General features: G+C 60.8%; 1 protein-coding gene across 22 annotated transcripts in view; it reads right to left on the bottom strand.

Moving 5' to 3' along the window:
• JAKMIP3 (Janus kinase and microtubule interacting protein 3) overlaps positions 1 to 22,020 on the bottom strand; it is a 92,791-nt gene that overhangs the window by 12,768 nt on the left and 58,003 nt on the right. For 9 of the 22 annotated variants that reach the window (XM_043925541.1, XM_043925539.1, XM_043925542.1 and 6 more), the window contains 13 exons: positions 20,478 to 20,537; positions 19,521 to 19,652; positions 19,055 to 19,183; positions 18,121 to 18,204; positions 17,067 to 17,129; positions 16,710 to 16,808; positions 16,153 to 16,251; positions 15,909 to 15,968; positions 12,757 to 12,822; positions 11,582 to 11,809; positions 7,466 to 7,669; positions 5,913 to 5,987; positions 1,259 to 2,204 (listed from right to left, as the gene is read on the bottom strand). In XM_043925541.1, coding sequence (XP_043781476.1) covers positions 2,061 to 2,204; positions 5,913 to 5,987; positions 7,466 to 7,669; positions 11,582 to 11,809; positions 12,757 to 12,822; positions 15,909 to 15,968; positions 16,153 to 16,251; positions 16,710 to 16,808; positions 17,067 to 17,129; positions 18,121 to 18,204; positions 19,055 to 19,183; positions 19,521 to 19,652; positions 20,478 to 20,537 — 1,443 coding nt within the window. In that variant the 3' untranslated portion in view covers positions 1,259 to 2,060. Of the gene's footprint in view, positions 1 to 1,258; positions 2,205 to 2,791; positions 2,865 to 5,912; positions 5,988 to 7,465; positions 7,670 to 11,581; positions 11,810 to 12,756; positions 12,823 to 15,908; positions 15,969 to 16,152; positions 16,252 to 16,709; positions 16,809 to 17,066; positions 17,130 to 18,120; positions 18,205 to 19,054; positions 19,184 to 19,520; positions 19,653 to 20,477; positions 20,538 to 22,020 lie in introns of those variants that run through there. The other 13 variants (XM_043925544.1, XM_043925551.1, XM_043925553.1 and 10 more) reach the window with 8 other exon arrangements.

Below are 22,020 nucleotides of genomic sequence, written 5' to 3'. Positions count from 1 at the left end.
TGCAGCCTGCATACCTCAAGTGACTCTGAGTTCCAGGGACCACGAGATCCAGGAATCCTGAGCTCCAGGGACCCCAAGGTACAGGGACCCTGAGCTCCAAGAATCCTGAGCTCCAAGAATCCCAAAATCCAGGGACCCCAAGCTCTAGGAATCCCAAGTTCCAGGGACCCCAAGCTACAGGAATCCTGAGCTCCAGGGGCCCCGAGCTCCAGGGATCCCAAGATCAGGGACCCCGAGCTCCAGGGACTGGGCCTTGAAGGGGTGCTCAGGTTGGAGGGCCCATTGTGGACCAGGGTGGGGGACCAGCCTCCACTCCAGAACCAGCCTCCTGAGTGGCCTTTCCAGCAGGAGGCTTTGCCCATGTGTCCCTGGCCGGGCCCAGGCCCCGCATCAGGCTGACTGCACGTGGCTTTGAGAGATGGGCTTCCTTAGAGGAACCGTGTGAAAGAGTCGAGTGTCTTCAGGCCCCTTCTAGGGAGCGGGCAGTGGTCTCACTTGGGCCTCTGCTCTGCCTAACTCCCTTCTCTACATGGTGGTGTGTCTTGGGGGGCCCTGCAGCCCCACTGTCTGAGGTTCAGCTGGCTCTGTGATGGGACAGGGTGGTGGAGACGGAGCCCCTTATCACTCCTACAGACCCAGAAAACAGAACTGCCCCCCCGAGCCACTCACGTCACCCAGAAACATGTGGAGAGGAAAGCTCCCCAGGAGCGCTTGCCCATCCAGATTCTGACCCCGCCCTGGGGTTGGGGGGAGGTGACGCCCTGGGGGCCCAGGGAGGCCTGCTGAGCTGGGAGTCAGGCCCGGAGAGAGGGGCTGCTCCACAAGAAAAGGTTTCGGAGTTTCTGGGCCCAGCCAGATGGGGTGGGCAGGCAGGTCGAAAGGCCTGGGGTGCGGGGTGGGGCTGGGTTGGCAGGAGGGGCCGGGTGCCCTCTTCTGCCGGGAGCTGAGCTGAGGCTGCCCTTGTGGCTCAGGGCCGTGCCCTGTGACCCCACATGGGCCCCTCGGCTGGCCATGTTGGGGGGTGTCCTGGGTCTGGGCAGAGGACACCCCCAATACAGTCAGCACCTCTGGGACCGCCCCGCGCCCACCTGGCCCTCACCCGCCCACATAGACACCAGGGCTCCCGCTGCAGGGCCAGTGTCCCAGCAAACTGAACCCACACCTCAGAGGGGCTGACCTGCCCCCCCTCCCAGGAGGCGGGATCCCACAGACCCGAAGGAGGTGAGTGGGCGCCCCAGGGGTGACGGCTGAGCCTCACCTGCTGCCAGCTGGGCGTCAGCCCCCTTCTCAACCGCAGACCTACGGGCGCTGTGGTCCTCGCCAGACTCTGCCCCTGGAGCGTGAAGGCTGCAGCTCTGGGCCGGGCGGCTTCGGCCACACTGGGCCTGCCTCTGCGGTGCCCGGGTCTGCGCCGCTCGAGACAGCCTCCGGCCCCTGCGTCTCCAGTGAGGCCCGGCCCTGTCCAGCCACCCGCCCTTCTCGTCCCAGCTCCCTCCACCGGCTCTCAGTCCTCGCTCTGGCCGGTCCCTCGGGGGGACTCAGGGCGGGAGGCTAGCAGCACCGTGGCATCCACGGTTCTGTTCCCACTAGCGACAGCGTCTAACACGGCAGCGTGGCCGCATGTGTCAGTCGGCAAGCGCCCAGGACCCCAGCGGGCGAGTTGCAGCATCTTCGCAGCTGGCCTGGTGACCCAGGGAACCACCCTGGAGATGCTCCATGAGCCGCTCGGGTGCCCTGGACGAAGGTCCCCGTCGCGGCAACAGCCTCGCCGCAGCGTGCTGCCGGCCACCTGCGTTGTTTCTGGGAGTCCGCCCTCTGCTCTGACTCACGCTGTGGTCACTGAGGGATCCAGGGGAGGCGGGGACTGGGGCTCCTGCCCTGAAGCGGCCCTTGGCACCTGCCCGCAGGGGCCCCGCAAGGCCCCGTAACTGGGGCTGGGGGGCTGTGTCCCAAGCAAGGACCTGGGGTCCGCAGCCAAGACCAGGTCTCTTCAGAGAAGCCCAGTCGGAGAACGAGTTCTAATTCCGGCTCATCAAAGTGGACAGTCCCCTCGGAGGTGCTCAGAGACCCCCTCTCTCCCTCCTCCTCGACGGCAGGGGGTCTGCAGAGGCCAGCTTCCCCCGAGTCTTCAGGGACGAGACGCGCCGCCTCGCTCTGCTGCCCGGGCACCCGCCGCTCTCCGGTAAAGTTGGAGGAAAGGGGGGCTGGAGGGAAAGAGATGCAGGACATAGGTCAGGGGGGTGGCAGGGCGAGAGGGAAGGGGCTGGAGGGGCAAGGGCGCCGGGAAGGATGGCTCTGCTCCAGAGGAAAGGCCCTCTGGCGGGGGGCAGTGCCCACAGAGACAGGATGATGAGGTCTTGTTTGGGAAGGAGGCAGTGGTCAAGCTTCCCCATGCACCTCGGGCTGAAAGTCGCAGGAACGATGTCACAGCCTAGGATGACTGTGACGTCCTGAGTGAGCCCAGCTTGTCAGGAAGGCGGGGGTCCTGGCCGAATCTCCAGTGTCACCCCAGATCACACTTGATACACAAAGGACAAACGTCACCAAACCCCCAGCGCTGCCTCCTGCTGAGGTGCCCGGAGCAGAGAACAGGGAGTGTGTGCGCACATCTCTCCCCCAGGAGGCCCCTCGGGGACTTTGTCCAGGAAGGCGAGCACCCCTTCCCCTCTGATGATGGCAGACCCTCCCCTCTAGGACCTGTGCGGGCCCTGGGTGTCGCCTCCAGGAAGCCCCTCCTGCTTATGGAAAGAGGAGGCCCTGCTGGTCCCCAGGACGTGGACAAAATACTCACCACGCCAGAGTGCCCAGGCGAGCTATGACCACAGAATGAAAGCTAAGGAGAAAAATAAGAACAAAAATAGAAACTGAAAAGGAAAGGGGAGGGCAGAGACATGGAAGGAAAGAAAGAAAAGAGAGTTTGTAGAGTTTCTGGCAAGAACGAACGTGTGGCCACAGACAGAGCAACGCAGAACAGCTGGCTGGGGGTCAGGTGCGGGTCCGGGCACGCTGTGCCCAGCAGGTTAAGGGCTGAGCTGCCAGGGGCCATGAGGACGCCTGGGTCTGAAGTGACCACGCTGTCTGTCCCTGGGGGCCGTGCTCTGGGGCCCCGCACCATCCAGAGGACAGTAAGGAGGGAGCCTCTGCCGGTCACCTTGCCTCTGGGTTGGGGGGAGTGGGGACCGGCCCATCTGGACCTGTCGCCGGGTGATGGTGAGGGTGCTAACTGGCTATAATGATGATAGAAGTCTTACGGATGGAAAGACGTGCCAGTGCCAGGCAAACACCAGCACTCTGGGACAATATTTTGGTTTCAGCCCCATTATAAGTGATAAAGCACAGCCAACATGCTGAACAGATTTCACACTCAGAAACCCTCCTTTTTGGTTGGGGGAGGGGCCCAGCCAATTTAGACACAAGAGAAAATCTGGCCGCGGTACAGCTGCTTGGAAAAGCGGAGACCCTTCAGCTAGATTAAAAGAGTAAACACCCAATTTTAAAAAATCGAGCATTTATTACAAACAAATGCTCTCACTTTAAGATGCAAAAGGAGGGGGGTACTCTTTTGTCCCCTTCTGATGCCTATGTCAGAAGCTTTCTCTATCTCCTTTATACTTTAATAAAACTTTATTACACAAAAGCTCTGAGCGATCCAGCCTCGTCTCTGGCCCCGGATTGAATTCGTCTCCTCCGGAGGCCAAGAATCCCGCGCCTTATCTTATGGTTCAGCAACAACCTTTCATCTTGGGGGCTCGTCCGGGATCCTTCAGGACAAGATGGGCCTGATAATCTATGTGAGCCTACTTCTGCTGACTCCAGAAATCCTGAGTCTGCCGTTTGATCCTCAAGACAATGCCTTCCTGTCCTGGGCTCACTCCTATGCTGCATTCCACAATCAGTCTAACTGCTGGGTCTGCGGAGCACTCCCCTCTTCATCAGTGGAAGGCTTCCCGTGGTGGACATCTGCACTTCAAGGAAAAGACTTTCTCCAAGTCTGCGAATACCTTCGACAACAATCACATGTGATGCCTCTTCTTAAACTGATGACATCTAACAACCTTAAGATGGACTGATGTAACTATGGACATAATGTTACTTTTCATTTTGATTTTAACTTGGTTTAATGACTATTTTGCCTTACATCTGTAACTGTATAATGGGGTTTTCTAACTGCTTTTAATTTACAAATAGTTGTCCGAGCTCCTATGAGTGCCACAGCCTCCTCCAACTATTACTTGGAGCCCCTGGATCAGACATCCTCACTATGAGGATTAGGAGAATATGTTGCCTCACCAATTTAGGGACAATGCCCCTTGTCAGCTCGGAAGCAGTTATGGAATGAGATGCCCCTTTTCCCTAGGCAACATAATTCTCCTAAAAGAAAAGGGGGGAATGAGAGAGTCATTTCCTAGGCAGGTTGATAAGAAGTCTAGGGGTCCCCAAGGAGAGAGAGGTCTGGGATATTCAAGGAAGAAAAAAGGACAAACTTTTTTACTTTTTTTCCTCTACATTCCTTAGGATTATATAACAATAATGTATCCTGCCTGAGGACAGTCTTTGGATTAAACCCTCTGGCTAATTCTGTTATCTTAAACATAAATTAAGGGAGTAGGTCTGGTCTTTACAAGGATGTATCCTGCCTGAGGATAATCTTTGGATTAAACCTTCTGGCCAACTCTGTTATCTTAAAATGTGAATTATGGGAGTGGGTCTGGTGAGGTCTTTACAACCTCCAGATATTCTTTGGATTCATTGGAGAGTATATAACTCCATTGCTAACACTAGCAAAGGGGGTACTCTTTTGCCCCTTCTGATGCCTATGTCAGAAGCTTTTTCTATCTCCTTTATACTTTAATAAAACTTTATTACACACACACACACACACAAAAGATGCAAAAGGAGGCAGGGACTGCACCGCCTCGAGGCTGTGCACTGCCCTCCCCTCCCCTCCCCTCCCCAGCACCCTGCCCCCACCCAGCGCCCTGCCCCCACCTGTAGGCACCCACCCAGGGGGCGGGCACGCCTCCCCTCCCAGGTTCCTTTCTGCCTGGCAAGTCGTGCCTCACCCACAGGGCTCCAGGGGCCTGTCACAGGCTCGGATTTGCCAGTTACCACCAAGACTGTCCGGAAGATGGCGGCAGAGTGCCCACGGAAGGGGCTGGTTTGGTCCACAGGAGGGTGGGCAGGGCCGGGGCGGGGAACCAGCTCCAGGGGCTGCGTGCAGAGGGGTCGCCCACCAGGCTCCTCTGTGCCCGGGGTTTCCCAGGCCAGAATATGGAGTGGGTTGCCATTTCCTTCTCCAGGGGATCTCCCCAACCTAGGGATTGGACCCACATCTCCTGCATTGCAGGCAGGTTCTCTACTGCTGAGCCACCAGGAAAGCCCACTAGAAGCCACTGAAACATCCTAAGTCACACACACAGAAAATTTAAATTAAAAATAAAATAAAACATCCAACTGTCCTAGAACTCAGGGAACCCCCCAGGAAAGTGCCAGGCTTGTCCCCATGGGCACTCCATCCACCCTGGATGGGCACTCTGTCCTGGACTCACAGAGCCAGGGGTTGGGGGAAGGGCTGGACAGTCCTCCCCGACCCCGAGCCACATGGCCCCAAACCAGCTGTACCCCAGCACCCACGGCTTCCCAACTCAGCAGCCACAGTAAAGCACTCGCACGAAAGGGCCCCGGTCGCTGGGCCACAGGTACCTCCGAAGCTGGGACACGGAGGCTGTGAGAGGCACGGTCCCGGGGGTGGCATGGCTGGGTCATCAAGGACAGGGTGTTCCCAGACCCCGTGCCCAGCCCCTGGCTTGGAGCCTCTTTCTGCCCGACGGCACCCCAGCCTCAGACCAGTGCTGCGTGACACCAGGAGCTACCGCCCGTCTCTGAGAGTCAGCCCCGAGGTTCACACTGACCTTCCTTACCTTTTCCTCCAGTTCCTTTATTTGTCTCTTCTGGGCTTCTATTCTTTCTTCTAATTCTTTAATTTTCTGCAATGTTCACAGGAGGAAAATCCTCAATAACCAGAATATTTGGGAAACCAAGTAGGAAAAGATCCCTCAGGATTTTCACTCATGCACTTGGCGGGCAAATCCCACAGAGCAGCCGTCACACCAGCTGCGGGGAGCAGGTGGAGCCTTGGGCTGCCCTCCCCATCGACTTCTGGGGCCTCAGCCGAAACGTGCCTGCCTCAGTCTCTCTGACACAGCCTTTCTGAATCTGCTCTTAGCGCCAGCAAAATAGCAGGCACCCCCCCACCCCTTCCCCAGCCACATTCCCACCTCCTGCACCTTCAGATCACAAATCACAATGCTAGAGCCCAAGCAAACGGTAAGGGCTGGATTCATGGTCCTTCCCAGACGTCGCGACAGCAGTCCAAGGAGCAGACTGAGGGTCGCAGAGCCAGTCACGGGGAGGACTTTGCCGGCAAGGCTGACCCCACAGTTGGAAAGCCTAGTCTTCATTGTGGTGCACAGAGTCCGTCAGATGGACACGTATGTCCATGCCTGACCAGGATGCCTGGCCTGGACCCTGGATGCACCTAGACCCTGACACTGCCCATCTGATGGGAGTGAGGGGTCCTCACACTGAACACTTTGGATCTGACAGCAAGGGTCTTGGTAGCCAACAGTCCTCTGGTGAGACATCAGCCCTGACACTCACAGGACACCTGAGTTCACTAGTTTATCTGAACACGGAACACAGCCACGAGGCTCCTTCCAGGCCACACCACACACACAGGGGACTGGAGGCAAGTCTTACACACCAAGGCTGCTAGTCTGCCAGGGTCCCTCATCCCCCCTTAGAAATGAACTGGCCAGAAAAACGGACTGGCCACACTGGTCCAAGGGCCCCAAGCGCCTGAAAGTCAGAAGAAGGTTCCCAAATCCCAGGCCCAGGAACTGCTCACTGTCCCCCAGACAACACCTTCTCTGGATCTTACCATTGAGGGAGGAGCCAGGGAAGAGACCGGTATCGGGGTCCCAGAAGGGATATGTACCACCCAGAGGCCTGGGCAGGACAGCCCAACAGGCTGGTCTGGAGAGACAGGCAGTCTGGGAGGAGGGCCCCCCGTGGGCAAGGCTAGTGGAGAGGATGGCCCCTGGGCGCATGGGCACCTGGGAGGGCTCGGCCAGTGGAAAGCCCTGGCCAGGAAGGTATGGTCCTTGGAGTAATGGCCATCAGAAGGCGAGGCCACGAGAAGGCCTCCGCCAGCCCGTCACCCCTGGCCCCGTGGCGCCCCGCCCCTCCCAGAGGCCCCTCCCACAGGCTCCACCCCTGGCGCCACGCCCCTTCCATGGGCCCCGGCCCTGCGGCACCACGCCCCTCCTGTAGGCCCCGCCCCCGCGGCGCCACGCCCCTCCCATAGGCTCCACCCCTGGCGCCACGCCCCTCCCATAGGCCCCACCCCGCGGCGCCGCGCCCCTCCTGTAGGCCCCGCCCCCGCGGCGCCGCGCCCCTCCCGCACCTGCTGCGCCAGTTGCAAAAGCTCCATGCGCTCCCGCAGGATCTGGGCGTCCCGCTCGCGAAGCTCGCTCATGACCTGGCGCTTCCACTGCTCCACCGCCACCCCGAGCTTCTCGCGCTCCTCCTCCGACAGCAGCTCGGCTACTTTGGCCCCGGCCTCCTGCTGCAGGGCATCGTACAGCATGGCTTCCAGCTCCAGGATGTGCTGGGGGCGGGAGGGGACTCGTCAGGCCCCGCCTTCTTCCCTGAGGACTGCCTGGGGCCGAGGCACCCCGCCTGGGAGCCAGGACACCTCCGGACCAGCCCAAAGAGGGGACTGCTGCCTCCTGGACCAGTTAAATGATGTTCTGGAGGGCGGAGCCAGTCCAGGAGTACTTATGTCAAGACCATCCCTTCCATGCGATGTTTAAGGTGCAGTGAAACATTAAGGATGTCGGGTCAGCAGAATTCAAAGCTGCAGTAGGAGGTCGGCCAAACAGGCCGTGGACTGGGCAGGCGTCCCTTGAGGAAAGACCACAAAGGCTTCTTCCTTTGCTCACACTTCACCAAACCCTGGGCTTCTGAGTCGCTAAAAGGAGGAAGGACGGTCCCCACGGGTTTGTCTGCAGTGATGCAGAGGGGCCAGGCTGTCAGCTCTGTGGCCCCAGTGCTGCCTGTGGGGATGACTCCTGCCCCTAAAGAAGCGTCAAGTCCTAACCCCTGGAATCTGTGAACATGGGTCATTTGGAAATAAGGTCTCCATAGATGTCAGCCAGCGCACCTGAGGTCAGACTGGGTTAGGGGCCTCGATCCACTGACTCATGACCTCAGAAGAAGAGGGGATTGGTGACAGTCATTGATGATGAGGGGAAGCCAGGTGACGACAGAGGCAGAGACTGGGGTGGCGTGGCCACAAGCCCAGAACAACTGAGGCCCCAGGAGCTGGAACAGGCAGGCGGGCCTCCCCTGAGTCCTCTGACGGGGCGTGGCCCGGCCAGCACCTTGGGGTCAGGCTTCGGGCCTCCAGACTACGGTGCATACACCTGCCCCACGTCTCCTCCCTTCTGTCTGTCTGTCTGTCCTCCCTGCTGCTTGCACACAAGGCCTCGCCTTCACTTCAAGCCCCCGCGTGCCCAGCCTCTGCCTGCCTCACAGCTTCCTCTCCTCTGTCCACGGCACAGCTAACGACGCCCCGCCCGCAATGCCTGGGTGTGCTGCACTGGCCTAGGCTTCACTGCACGAAGCCCTCCAGCCCCCACTTCCAGGCAGCAGGCACCCTCGTCAGCCCTGGCTCACGGTGAGGATGCTGAGGCGGGCTGCAGAGACCCCTGGGCTGGACCAGCTGCACAGGGCCTGCTGGGGGAGAGCAGGGTTCAGACATGGGGGGCTCCAGCCCCAGCCCTTGCACCCCCCGGGGGCTCATCATAGAGAGCCTGCTAGGCTGCTGCTCCCCTTTCAGTCAGTAGGTCGTGTCCGACTCTGCGACCCCATGGACTGCAGCACGCCAGGCTTCCCTGTCCCTCGCCGTCTCCCAGAGCTTGCTCAATCTCCTGTGCTGTCAGCAGGCACCAAAACACAGACCTGGTCATAAATGACTGAGGACCCAGCAGTTCGACCTGGAGCACTTTCAAAGCTTGTTCCTCGGGAAATTTCACAGATACAATCTTGAAATAACCACATTCTTCCCATCAAACATGTACCCTCCCAAGAAACGGAACATTCCCTGTCATATCAGTAAGTAAGGATGTCACATCATCAGTGACTGCAGTCCTCCAATGTGTGCCGGTGAGCCCTGAGGAGACTCAGGAAGGAAAGAATGCCTGCCATCTAGCAGCCATCAGCCTGCAGCCGCTCCCCCGGTGAGCCCCAGGGAAGCTCAGGAAGGGAAAAGCGCAGGACACCGGCCCGGCCCGGGACAGCTGAGGTGCGCGTGAAAGGAACGGCTGCAGTGAGCCCAGATCTCGCATCTTCCCATACACAGGAAGGCACTAAATTCCTTAACTTGGGTCATCTTGTTTTCTTTACTTCACAATAATCTTTTGATGTTCAGACTACCTGCCCTTTGTTGCAAAACTGAATCTGCCTGCAATGCGGGAGACCTGGGTCTGATCCCTGGGTTGGGAAGGTCGTGTGGAGAAGGGAAAGGCTACCCTCTCCAGTATTCTGGCCTGGAGAATTCCATGGACAGTACAGTCTATGAGGTTGCAAAGAGGCGGACACGACTGAGTGACTTTCACTTGCCTCCTCTGAGCTGTTCTCTCAGGGTCACTTGAGATGCTGCCTCCTGGGCTTAAGTCCTAAAAGTTTCCACTGAATAAAACATAACTGTTAATTTTTAGGCTGTGACTATTTTTCAGGTCAACATTCCTCACAAATGAATGTTTTCTCTTCAGGCAAAATGACTACTGGACGTCCTTTTGGCTGAGTAGACATTTTAGGAAATGGGGGGAAAGAGCCCTTTGTTAATGTTATTGTTCTTGACAGCCACAAAATCAACTGTCCCCGGTCAGCTGTCACAGCCAGCTCACACCACACATCAGCTGCCACTTCTTAGAGCAAAAGAGCTTAGTGCGTTTAAGATAAGCTCCGGCTTTCAAATAAAGGCAGCTGAGTGTGGGGCTTAGCTCTCACATCACAGTGACTTCACCCCCAGCCTGTGGGCAGAGATGGTGTGACCTTGCTCACGCGATGCAGCAGCTTGAGCCACGGCCACCCAGATGCCCAGAACCCGGCTCTGTGCCCAGGGCCTGCCCCAGAGTGAGGACCGCCCTTCCCCCTGAAATCCCAGCTGTGGCTCCGGTGCTTACAGCAGGGGGGCTGTGAAAGCTGGCAGGCCTCCCTGCCAAGACATCCCAAGGTGGGTAGGTGCCCCCTCCTGCACGGGGTTCTGTGAGCGGCAGATAAAATGGCTAACTGTCCAGCAGGAAGTGCAGGCTTAACTCCAGAGTCAAGAAAACCAGGGTTGGGAACTTTCCTGGTGGTTCAGCGGGTAAGCATCTGCCTTCCAATTCAGAGGATGCGGGTTCAATCCCTGGTCAGGGAACTGAGATCCCACATGTTGTGAGGCAATGAGAGAAGCCTTCCAGCAGCAACATGGGGAGCCCGTGTGCCTCAAGGGGGACCCAGTGAGGCCACAAGAGAAAAGAAAGAGAAAACTGGGGTGGACAGCACAGCATGCAGCCTTCCTGCCAACACTGCAGAGAGGGGGCCCCGGACGACGGCACACGGGGAGCAGCCCCGACAGTCGTCCCACGAGGGAGGACCCAGCGTCTCCGTGGCCCCACGGCGTCCCTCGGGGCTGTGTAACGGAGCCCCCACCCACCGTCCCAGGGTGACGCTTTCTGCTCCTCCAGCCACCGCCGTGGGCCACGTGACAGCACCCACTCACAGCGCACTCTGAAGGCGGGGGACAGAGGCCCACACCGCCGGGAAGGACCGTCCGCCCGCGACTCTGACCCACAGGTGTGCTTACGGCTGCAGAGGGAGCACGGGCCCCGCTCCTGTAGGAAGCTCCCCTGTTGAGCCCAGTCTGAGGCGCTAAGTGTGACATTGATTCGGGGGTTGCCTTGAAACAGAAAGGCTGCCTGAGGTGCATGAAGTTTCTCCCCACGTTCTCCAGCTCACTTCAGTGAGGGCTCACTGACGCGATGGAGAGAAGAGGCTCTGCTCTCGGGGTCGACCCCACATGGGGCCTCCTTTTGGGTTTGTCTGGGGACAGGTCTCCTGCAGAGCAGGCGGGTGTGCAAAGGGCAGGTGAGCAGCTCGCGATGCCGGTGGACAGGGAGAGAGGACGGACAGACACTCAGCTATGTTCCTTTCATTCATAAATGCATCGTTTCAATAAATCCTGTTTTCTCAGCTCAATTCAAATACCCACTGACCTCTGCTCATTTGCCTGTGCTCCTGGGGCCAAGGCTGGCCAAAGGGGCAGTAAGGCGCCCTCAGAACTCGCTGGGCAAGGGCTCTCCAGCAGGAGAAATTCAGAGAGTGACCTCAAGCCGGTCATACCGGGCGCAGGCCCTTCCCAGGCAGGTCTGAGTCCACGTGGCCCCTGAGACACATGCTGGCCGCGGAACACCTTCCCCGTTTCTGCCCAAACCCGCACGGCCGGGCGTTCCATGGGCCTTGCTGTGCTCACCTTATGAGCCTGGTCCAAGCACTGCTTCCGGTAGTCTAGCTCCTCATCCAGGTAGCCCTTCTGCTTACTGAACAGCTCCTGGAACACAAGGGGACCCGCGTCTGGGCCTCGCGTGTCGGACGTGGTGGCACGGGGCTGCGGGCCCAGGCGTGCACCCACCTTCTCACTTTCCAGGTCCACCATCTTCCGCTGCAGGGCCGACTCCGTCTCCTCGATCTGCTGCAGCCACTGGGTACAGACAGAGGGTCCCAGCAACCATGAGCCCCCAGGTCACCACTCAGTCAGCAAAGCCCACCTCCCCAGCTCTGGGGAGACAGCCTGGGGGGAGGCCGCCCCTGTCCTTTCTGCTTTTCCTCGGGGAGGGAGGGCTCAGCCCCTGCGGGAATCAGGGCTGGGCAGGCATCATGGGCTCCGTGTGCCCAGCATGCAGGCCAGGCCTGGGCCCACCCCACAACCCCGCCTGGCGTCCAGGGAGCCTGCCCTCCCACACCCCCGGGAGAGGAGGGGTGTCAGGCAGCCTGTGCTCCCAGGAGCTGGCCTCTGAACTCCTACTTATGGGGACAGGCCTCCATGCCCTGCTGGAGGCCTGTGGGACGGGGGCGCTCACCGCAGGCCTACCAGCAGGTTCTGGCTACAGGTGGGGCGGGGGCGGGCAACCAGGAGCAGGCGGGTGGTCCTGGGAGCAGAGAAACTGGAGGGCGGGGAGCCGGGTGGGCGGCCCCCAGAGCAGGGTCCCGGCAGGGCAAGCAGAGGCAACAAGGTGAGCGCAGCACGGCCGCTGGAACGCTCGGCCGTGCGGGTTTGGGCAGAAATGGGGAAGGTGTTCCGCGGCCCGCATGTGTCTCAGGAGCCACGTGGACTCAGGCCTGCCTGGGTAGGGCCTGCGCCCGGTGTGACCGGCGTGGGCTCACTCTCTTAATTTCTCTAACAGACCCACCATGACTTCGGCCTCTGGGGAAATCGGGGCAGAGCTGGCCTTGGGGAGACATGCATGGTGGGTGCTGTCTGACCCATGTGTGTGCCCAGGCCTCCCGAGCAGCCAGGTTTAGTGGACCCCGCCCCCCCACTGCCAGCTCCCATCCCAGCCCCTGGGGGCCCCCCCTCCCAAGGAGAGCACCTCCTCTGAACTGAGCCAGAGAGGGACCCGGCCCTCCCCCGAGCGCGTCCACTGTTACCTTCTCGGCCAAGGTCAGGACTGTCCTGGCTTGTATGACGACCACTTGCTCCTCGTTGGTCAGATTCTGCATTCAAGAGCAGAATTCTCATATGATCAGAGGGAGTGCCTTCTGGGGTGGTGAGTTTTGGTGACGGGTGCTGGGTGGGGCGGGGGGGGGGGGTGACAGGATTTGGTGGGGGTGGGTGGAGGGTGCTCAGTTGGGGGGTGAGTGAGGGGCTGGGTGGGGGGCGTGGGTGACGGGCGCTGGGTGGATGAGTGATAGGGTTGGTGGGGTGGGTGATGGGCGCTGGGTGGGGGTGGGTGGGTGACGGGCATTCAGAAGGGGTGGGTGGGGGTGGGTGACAGGCGCTGGGTGGATCAGTGATAGGGTTGGTGGGGTGGGTGATGGGCGCTGGGTGGGGGTGGGGGGTGGGTGACGGGCATTCAGAAGGGGTGGGTGGGGGTGGGTGACAGGGCTGGGTGGGGTGGGTGACGGGCGCTCGCAAGGGGTGGGTGACCAGTGTTCAGTGGGCATGGGGGAGCTGGGGTCACAGCTAAATGTCACTGTCACGAACAGGCCCTCCTGGGAGGCTCTAACCCCCTTCGCTCTTGGCCTTGCTGACTCCCACTGAGCCCCTGGCTTGTCCCTCTGGCCCTCTCACTGCAGGCGACAACGCCTAAGTGGCCAGGGAGCAGGATGGGACGGTGGGTGGCAGAAAGAGCAGCCAGGCTTCCGTACTCTGTCCGGATTCTTACTCAAAGCCAGCTCTCCTCACGTGTGGCCTGAATTATTAAAGCACCGCTTACAAATGTGAAGCAAAGATCAGACATCCCTGCTGCTTTGCCTTCTCCCTGCGTGTTTTATTAATGCCTCATCCCAACGGGCCCACCAGGGTGGTCCTTCTGGGCAGGGTGACCCTGGCCTCGGGCTGGCGGGCCTCCTCAGAGGGTGTCCCACCTGCATGAACACCAGGGGCTGGAGGGGACAAGCTGGGCTGTCCCCAGGGCTGGGCCCAGCCAGGGGCCGCCGGGGGGTCATGGAGAGCAGAGGCAAGTGGCGAGGAGCCTGCCGGGGTCACGGAGTTGAGGGCGGCCCCCACACCCCAGAACCTGCCTGATTCAAGGCCATCTGCCCCGAAAGCCCTCCTGCCTCTCTCCCTCTGCAGCATGGGGTCACTCACCACTGGGGGCAGGGGTCAGCACGGGTGGGGGCTGGTGGCCAGCTGCTGGGCACAGAGGCAGGCTCTGTGCTCGGGCATGCTGCACCCTGACATGCCGTGGTGCTGGAGCTGGGCGTCCCATCCCTGTGGCTCCAGGGAGGCTAGCCAGGCGGTCCCCTCCCCGCCAGGGCAGGCCCGGTCTGAGGGGTGGGACTGGGCAGGGGGCTGCAGGGTGACTGAGGGAAGCCACCAGCATGTGGTCAGACCAGCCTGAAGGGCTGGCGCTGTGCACAGGGTGAACAGCCTGGCCGGGCCCCTCTTGCTCCCCCAGAGGTGGCTGCGACCTGGGCCCTCTCTGCCTCCCGCGGTGACCCGTCCGCCCTGCCCGCCAGGGCAGCAGTGGTGAGCCCAGCAGGGGGGACAGGTCTGTGGTGCCCCCGCCCGCCTCTCTGCTCCAGGCCACAGGCCCCGACTCCTAAGGAGACCAAGGTCTGGGGCTCAGGTGCCCTGTGGCCAGCGGGAGGCCGCAGCCTCGCCAGGAGTGGCCTGGAGAACGGTGGCCACAGCCTCCGCGTGCCCTGGCCAAGACGGTGACGGAGGCAGGCTGTCTCTGTCCCTGCCTGAAGTGTGTCCACATGCACAACGTCAGACCGGGGGATGCCCCATGGCCCCTCAGGAACCACCGAGGGTCACTGCATAAAACTGGCAGTGCGTCCTCTGTCCCCGTCTCTGAGGCCACATGACGGCTCCAGGGCGCGTGCCCCTGGTGCTCCCGGGGGGCAGCTGCGGGGCCGGGGGACTGGGCCGGCCTGGGCTCGTCCTCGAGGGCCAACACGGCAGCTCTGAGCCCCTGGGTGGTGCCCTCTGGGGCCTCAGTCTGTCCAGCTGTGAACTGAAAGGCTCCCCGGAGCCCTTGGCGGGGCTGGTACTCGGGCTGAGCCCGGAGCCCACGGTGACGACGGCCATCCTGCTGTGGCCCGCGGCCTCCGCTGCCCGCAGCTGAGGTGGAGCGAGGGGTCCGACCCGGGGTGGGGGCGCGGCAGGTATGGCCAGGAGCGCCTCCCTGTGGAAGCCGCCCCACCCTCCCCTCTTCCTGCTTCCCACCTAAAGGGCGGAGTGGGGGGCAGGGAGGAGGGCTTCCTATCCACGCAGGGCCCTGAACACTCAGAAGGTGCTGGGAGAACTGGTCCTGAGGATGTGCAGAAGTACCTGGGTTCTGGTATACACGCGTGAGTGTGAGAGAGTGTGTGCGCGCGCGTGCGTTTTTTCCTCCATCTCTCCCGTGAAGTGCACCTATCCTAGTGCTTTGATCTCTCTTGAGAACAGTGAGCAGGATGTGGAGCCCAGGGTGCTTCACAAGGAGACTGAGTACTTATGAGGGGACATTCTGGGGTGTGGGCGGGGCCCTCTGCCAGCACAGTTGGTCCCCCCTCACCATCGGGCAGGGGCGTAACAAGTACAGGAGGGGGCGTGGGGGGTGAACAGGGAACAGATGGAAGGGTGGCGGAGGACAGACGATGGGCGGAGGGTGGACGGAGGGCGGACGGAGGGGTGCACTCATTCAGCAATTCCCATTCTTTTGAGGAATTCACTGTAGAGATCGGGACTCTGCCCTAAGTGAGATTCGGAGATTATTCATAGGCTCTGCCCCTCCGCCAAAACTAGGTGGGAAGCCCTGAGTTCCAGCAGTCTAAGTCAGATAGGCCTGAGTGACTGAACTGAACTGAACGCAGCCCAAGGACCCCCAGCCCCCAGCCCCACCAAGGAGGCGGAAGAACTTCAAGACTGAGAGGGGTTCAGAAACTGAAAACACGGGGCCAGAAGCCTCACTGCTGGAGGAATCGGGAACACTGAGAAAGAATGGGATTTCTCTTGAACGCCAGAGAGCTGGTGAGCAGCTCTGGAGGCGGAGCGCGTGGGGCAGGGGCTGGGCACTGCGGGACTCACAGGGGCCCTGGGCCGTGCAGGGCGGCGCACGGGGAGGCATGCACGAGTCAGGAGAGCGACCTACACTTACGGCGTTGTCCCCCAGCAGGTCCAGCTTCTTCATCAGCTCCGAGACCAGGATGTCCTAGAAGCAGAGAGACAGCCGTGCTGGGCCAGGCGCTGGGGCGGGGAGGGGGGGGTGTGGGGGGTGCGTGGGGGGTTGTGGGGGACATGTGGGGATGTGGGGGGCGTGTGGGGGTGTGGGGGACGTGGGGGGCATGGAAGCATAGGGGGGCAAGGCAGGCAGGAGGGCAGGGCCAGGGCGTTACCGTCACGCCTTCTGCCTCGCAGTACGCCTGCAGGGGGCTCTTCCCGTCCACGAAGGGGGTGTGGTGGAAGGTGATGGCCGGCGACTTTCTCTCCCTCTCCTAAGACAGACAGCAGAAGGCTGGGCACACGGGTGTCCCCTCCCTCCTGGGAGGGCAGTGCGGGGCCCCCCGGGGACACCGTGAGAATATGAAGTCCACCGAACACAGTCAACGTGGTCTTTGTGAAAACGAGACCCTGGCTGCCGCAGCACTGGTCACGCCCTTTGGACCTGCCCAGGGGACAGCCTGAGTGGACGCTGACGGGAGCGACAGGGGACCTCCGAGCCCAGATGGCCCCTGGGACTGGCTCCCGCCTGGGAAGCCCGCTGTCTGGTGCCCCGAGGGGCTGGGGCAAAGGGAGGTCCTGGAGCTGTGTGCGGATGCTGCTGCTGTTTTTTGTCTTCCTCCAAGTGACAGGGCGGGACTCACAGCCTGGGTGGCAGCGGCTCGGGACAGCTCTCTGCCACGCCCGCCCGCCCCTGCCCCCCACCCCATCCCCAGCCCCCCACGCCCCACACCTCCAGCTCCAGGATCCGGAACTCCAGCAGCTCGTTCTGGTCCTTTGCATCCTGGACATCGTGTTTCAGCCTAGCCTCTTCGGTCTCCATTTGTTTAATCTGTAAAACAAAGAACAGGAGGCACCCTGGAGGTCACTGGAGGCCAACCCCGCTTCCCTGACAGCTGCTGGCGTTGCAGGGACAGCTGCCTGGCCCAAGGCCCCGTCCAGAGCCCTCCCTCCAGGGTGAGTCCACAGAGGGCCTTCCGGGAGAGACTGGGTGGGTCCCCAGCCCTGGGCAGCGGGTGGGGAGGTGGGGATTCCTGCCTTTCCAGGGAAGCAGCCGGCCTCTCAGACAGACGGGATGGGGCGGGTGTACCTTTTCCACCAGCTCCTGATTTCTCCGAAACAGCGCTTGCTTCTCTTCAATCCACTTCATATCCTTGAAAAGGAAATTGAAGCCGAGAAATAAATGCAATGAAGGATACAGCTGTGACTTACATCACGATTCAGCAGGACAGAGGACATGATGAAAGGACTCAACATCCAGCTTCCGAAGTAACCAAGAGTGGAGCGCCTGTCCCGTGGCTGATGAAAACCCAGGTTCACCTGTTTTCTTGGAGGGTCTCAAATAGAAGTGGATGGCACCCAGGCTCGTGTGAGCCAAGGCCAGGCGCCCACATGGACGCCACAGGCCCAGGGGACCCCGACACGTAGCCAGCAGGAGCCAGGGGGTTGAGCTGGCGTGGAGAGGACAGGTGCGGTCCTGGGTGACCGCAGGGGCCTCCGCACCGGACTCGGGGCCTCGGACACTCCGGTGAGGTTGTGGCAGCGAGGCCAGGCAGTCACTCAGGCTCTTGCCCTGTCTGTCCGTCCAGCCGTGCACCGAGCAGTTGACACCCCAGGGCCTCTGTGGGTCTGCGCTGTGCTTGGCTGTGAACCAGGCCGTCTCTCACCCGCACCCTCCCAGCCCCCATAGACGTCCTCCGGCCTCATTCTGCGTCCAGCTGCAGCTGGACCATCCACAGGTCAGGGGGTTGCTCAGAGACCACAGACGGAGGCCCTTCCCTGGGATCTGAGGAGCCCAGAGGTGCTGGCAGTCCCAGGGACTGAGGGGAGTGATGACAAAGCCCTGCGGCCTGGGCTCCCGGCCCTGAGCAAGGAGGTGGATGGGACTTCCGGTCAAGCCCAGAGAGGCTTGGTCAGGAGAATTCGTGCCTCGTTCCGGGCATACTGTGGAAATCTTCCAAATACACATTGCTCCCGCCTTTAAATCTTTTACTGAGGTGTGATATATACACAGCAGAGGGAGCTGGGGAGCGAGTCTTCAGTGTGCAGACAAGAGTCCTCACCCACGTACACAACCACAGACCACCGCCCTCACTGGGGGCACGGCAGCCCAGGGGCCCTCGGGCCCAGGCCCACGCGCTCACCTGCCCCTGCTCGGCCAGGGCCTTCTCCAGGTCCTCGATCCGCGCCTGCGACCTCTGCACGTCCGCCTGCAGCTGCTCACGGGTCTGTAGGATGGGAGGAGACATACATCAAACTTTCCCTAAGAGCTGAGCGGCCTCCTCAGACCTGACTTCCAGGGCACTGTCTGCCAGCAAGGAATGCTCTGGAATAAAGGGAGAACTTGGAGGCTTAGTGACTTCGCTTAGATTACAGGGGATGATCTGTGCGTTCATTTGGGGGATTATTGGGGAAATCCTCATTTACAGGATGAAAGAGGAGGCTTGAGCAGTTGGGTGCTGGCTGAAGGGGGTTGGCTTAGTCCCGGGGACGACAGAGCTAGGACACATACAGCCGGGTGGCTGAGAGACCTGCCCGGCACAGCCCCCAGGCACCTCCCTTCCCTTCTGGAGCCTCCGGCCGCCCTGGGTTCACCTCCTTTCCCGGACTTTGCTTTCCCTTACTTCCCCAGAGTCCGTCCTCCTTTAGAAGCCCTGGGCTCCCTGTTGCATGAACGTCCCCTGCCCAGCCCGCCTGTCCTCTACAGGCTCCGCCCTCCCTGGAGTTCACTTGCTGTCACAGGGGCCAGGCTGCAGGGCACTTCATCTCCATGGGTGCCCTGGTTCCCTGGGAATGGCTTTCAGGACAAATGGATGAGAGCGGTGGGGCCGCCAGGCACAGAATGTGAGATGCCTCAACTCAGGAGGTCAGGGCAGCCCGCCCCGGCCTGGGCCCACCCGCTGCCATGTGACCGCCAGAGCGGCATCCCTGGGGCCTGACCGTGACCGCGGGAGGGGAGGGGAGGGGAGGGGAGGGGAGGGCCTGGCCCGGAAGGCGCACGTGTCCCTGCCGAGGCCGGGGGGGCAAGCGGGGAGCCCGGCAGAAGCCGGAACGTCGTGGAGTGGAAGTCAGTTAGACCTTAACTTCTCGCTCTGCGTCCAGCGTCCCTCCGACCTGCTCCTGCAGCAGCGCGTAGGCCCGCTGCAGGGCCTGGTACTCCATGGTCAGCTGGCGGAACCGCAGCTCTGTCTCCTCCTTGGCCATGCCCTGGAGAGGCGCACGGAGACACCGGTCAGCCACACCTCTGCCCAGGGACCCGGGACACAGGCCCTGACCCCTGGGGTGAATGGCCGAGCTGGCTGCTCAGGTGAGCCTCTCGGGCCAGCAGTTGGGGCCAGGGACTCAGCTGGGGCCCCCTGCCAGCCAGGGGGTCCTGACCCTGAACCCTGGGTGCTGGTGCCCACCCGCTGCTGGGTGGTTCAGACTCCCCCCTTGAGAGGGTGGGAGTGCTCTATACCACTCTGCAGAGGGGACCCAGTACAGTGATGTGAAGGCGGACAGGAACAGCCAGGCAGGCCTGTCCTGAAGCCCCATGGGAGGTTACCTCCTCCAGGTCGTCGTCTGGGGTGCATGGGGTCTGGTCTGTCCTGTCTGTTTGGTAAGAGATGGAAGAACCGTCGGACTCCAGAGAAGCCTCTTCATCATATCCAAAGAAGGTCTCCACGACAACCGGCTTCTGACCAAAAGGGACCGTGTTAATCCAAACCCGGACCACTGGCTGGCTGAGCTGCCAGCTCCGTAGAGGCCTCCTCTGTTGCCCAGCTGTGGGGTCAGCTGCCTGACTGCCCCCCGGTGCACCCGGTATCTATCCTGGGCACCCTGGGTGTCTATCCCCCGGCACTGCTCAGGCCCACCAACCTCGACCAAGGCCTCCACTATCTTACCTGGGCTGGTAGAGGGCAGAGTAGGACACGGCCCTCCTAATGGCCTTTCTAGGGGCCATACAAGCCTGTATTTGTGCCTAGGAGTGTCTACAGGCCTGTATGAGGATCACTGTTGGTTGTTCCAAAACCAAACCAAAAAAAGTTAGTTTGTAAAAGGCAGGATACAAGTTAGATCCTTTGGGAATATTCTGGGAATGTTTCCCAAATCTCATTTAATAAAAATCACAGGTTTATCAAAAAGAACTGTGCCTCAAAGAAACACCCCAGGTCTATCAAGTTCTCAAGGGGCGCAGGTCTGCTGGGGAAGGACACAGGGAGGCCGCCTGCAGTCCTGGCTGGATGCGGGCACCAGCGGTGGGAGGGCCAGGCCCGTGGATAACTCCTCCTCCTTGTTATTACTGTCGTGAACCCACATCTCTTCTTGGAAATTTAAAGGAAACCAGGTTGGGTTTTTTAATTTAAAGTACAAACAGAGTACTCGCTCTGGGTCCTGTTTTGGTTACTTCATAATAACAATTTTTAGAAGTAAGGAAACCATTTTCTCTTCACCTCTGAAGGAAGAGTTTCTTTCCTGTTAAACGACTTTTAAAAAATACATATTTCATATACTCGTTTACCTTGGGGAGTTTCGCCATTTTCTTTCTTTGTTTCCGGTATCTTAAAAGCTTATCACGTTCCTGCAAAAACCAGTTGAGGAGATTTTTTGAGTCGTTGATCGGCTCTGCCAGGTTTAAATGCACAGGTTAGTATTTCCGGGTCATCATCTGCGTGGACAGGGTGGTCTCAGGACCAGCCGGTGGTCCAGTGTTGACCAGCTCAGGGCAGTTTGCTCTGAAAGTTTGGATGGTGCATCTTCCCAGCCTGGGCAGGAACAGGAATGGAGGCCTGGGTGTCTCTGAGCTCGCTGTCTGGGGCTTCCTCCCCATCTAGGGTGGGGACCCTGTGGGGCAGGGGGTTGAGGGGCACACACTGAAATGGAAATTTGAGGACAGAGGGTCCAGCTCTCTCCACTCGCCCGGAGTAGACCTCTACAGGGTGACGTCCACACAGTGGAGACAGACCTGTTCTCTCCAGAGTGCTAGGCTGCGTTTGTGGGACCATGCAGGAGCCAGCCAGGCCGTGGGGGCCGGGTGCCCTGGGGTGGGAGGGGAACCCAGTTCTGAACCTAAAAAAAACACCTGGGACACTGGCCGTTTCCCTGGCATCTGTGCAACCCTAACGGGTGGGCTCTCTCGGTTACCACGGCAAAGTTTCTGCGCAGGAAGCACTGGGACCACGGAGCCACCCCGGCCCGAGTGTGCCGCGGCTGCTTCCAGCTGCACTAGGAGGGACCATAGGCAAAGTGGCCCCGGAAGTGGGAGGGGCTGTAGGAGGGGACACAGGGAAGTGGGCGGGGCTGTAGGAGGGGACGCTGAGGGAATGGGAGGGGCTGTAGGAGGGACGCTGAGGGAATGGGAGGGGCTGTAGGAGGGATGTGAAGGAGTGGGAGGGGCTGTAGGAGGGGACTCTGAGGGAGTGGGCGGGGCTGTAGGAGGGACGCTGAGGGCAGGGGGAGGGCTGTAGGAGGGATGTGAGGGAGTGGGAGGGGCTGTAGGAGGGACGGTGAGGGAGTGGGCGGGGCTGTAGGAGGGACGCTGAGGGCAGGGGGAGGGGCTGTAGGAGGGATGTGAGGGAGTGGGAGGGGGCTGTAGGAGGGACGGTGAGGGAGTGGGCGGGGCTGTAGGAGGGACGCTGAGGGCAGGGGGAGGGGCTGTAGGAGGGATGTGAGGGAGTGGGAGGGGCTGTAGGAGGGACGGTGAGGGAGTGGGAGGGGCTGTAGGAGGGACGCTGAGGGCAGGGGGAGGGGCTGTAGGAGGGATGTGAGGGAGTGGGAGGGGCTGTAGGAGGGATGTGAGGGAGTGGGAGGGGCTGTAGGAGGGACGGTGAGAGAGTGGGCGGGGCTGTAGGAGGGACGGTGAGGGCAGGGGAGGGGCTGTAGGAGGGACGCTGAGGGCAGGGGGAGGGGCTGTAGGAGGGATGTGAGGGAGTGGGAGGGGCTGTAGGAGGGACGGTGAGGGAGTGGGAGGGGCTGTAGGAGGGACGCTGAGGGCAGGGGGAGGGGCTGTAGGAGGGATGTGAGGGAGTGGGAGGGGCTGTAGGAGGGACGGTGAGGGAGTGGGC

The sequence above is a fragment of the Cervus elaphus genome, chromosome 15, assembly GCF_910594005.1.
Source record: "Cervus elaphus chromosome 15, mCerEla1.1, whole genome shotgun sequence".
Lineage (NCBI taxonomy): Eukaryota > Metazoa > Chordata > Mammalia > Artiodactyla > Cervidae > Cervus > Cervus elaphus.
Note: the sequence above shows the minus strand (reverse complement) of the source record. Positions and strands in the feature narration are given on the sequence as shown.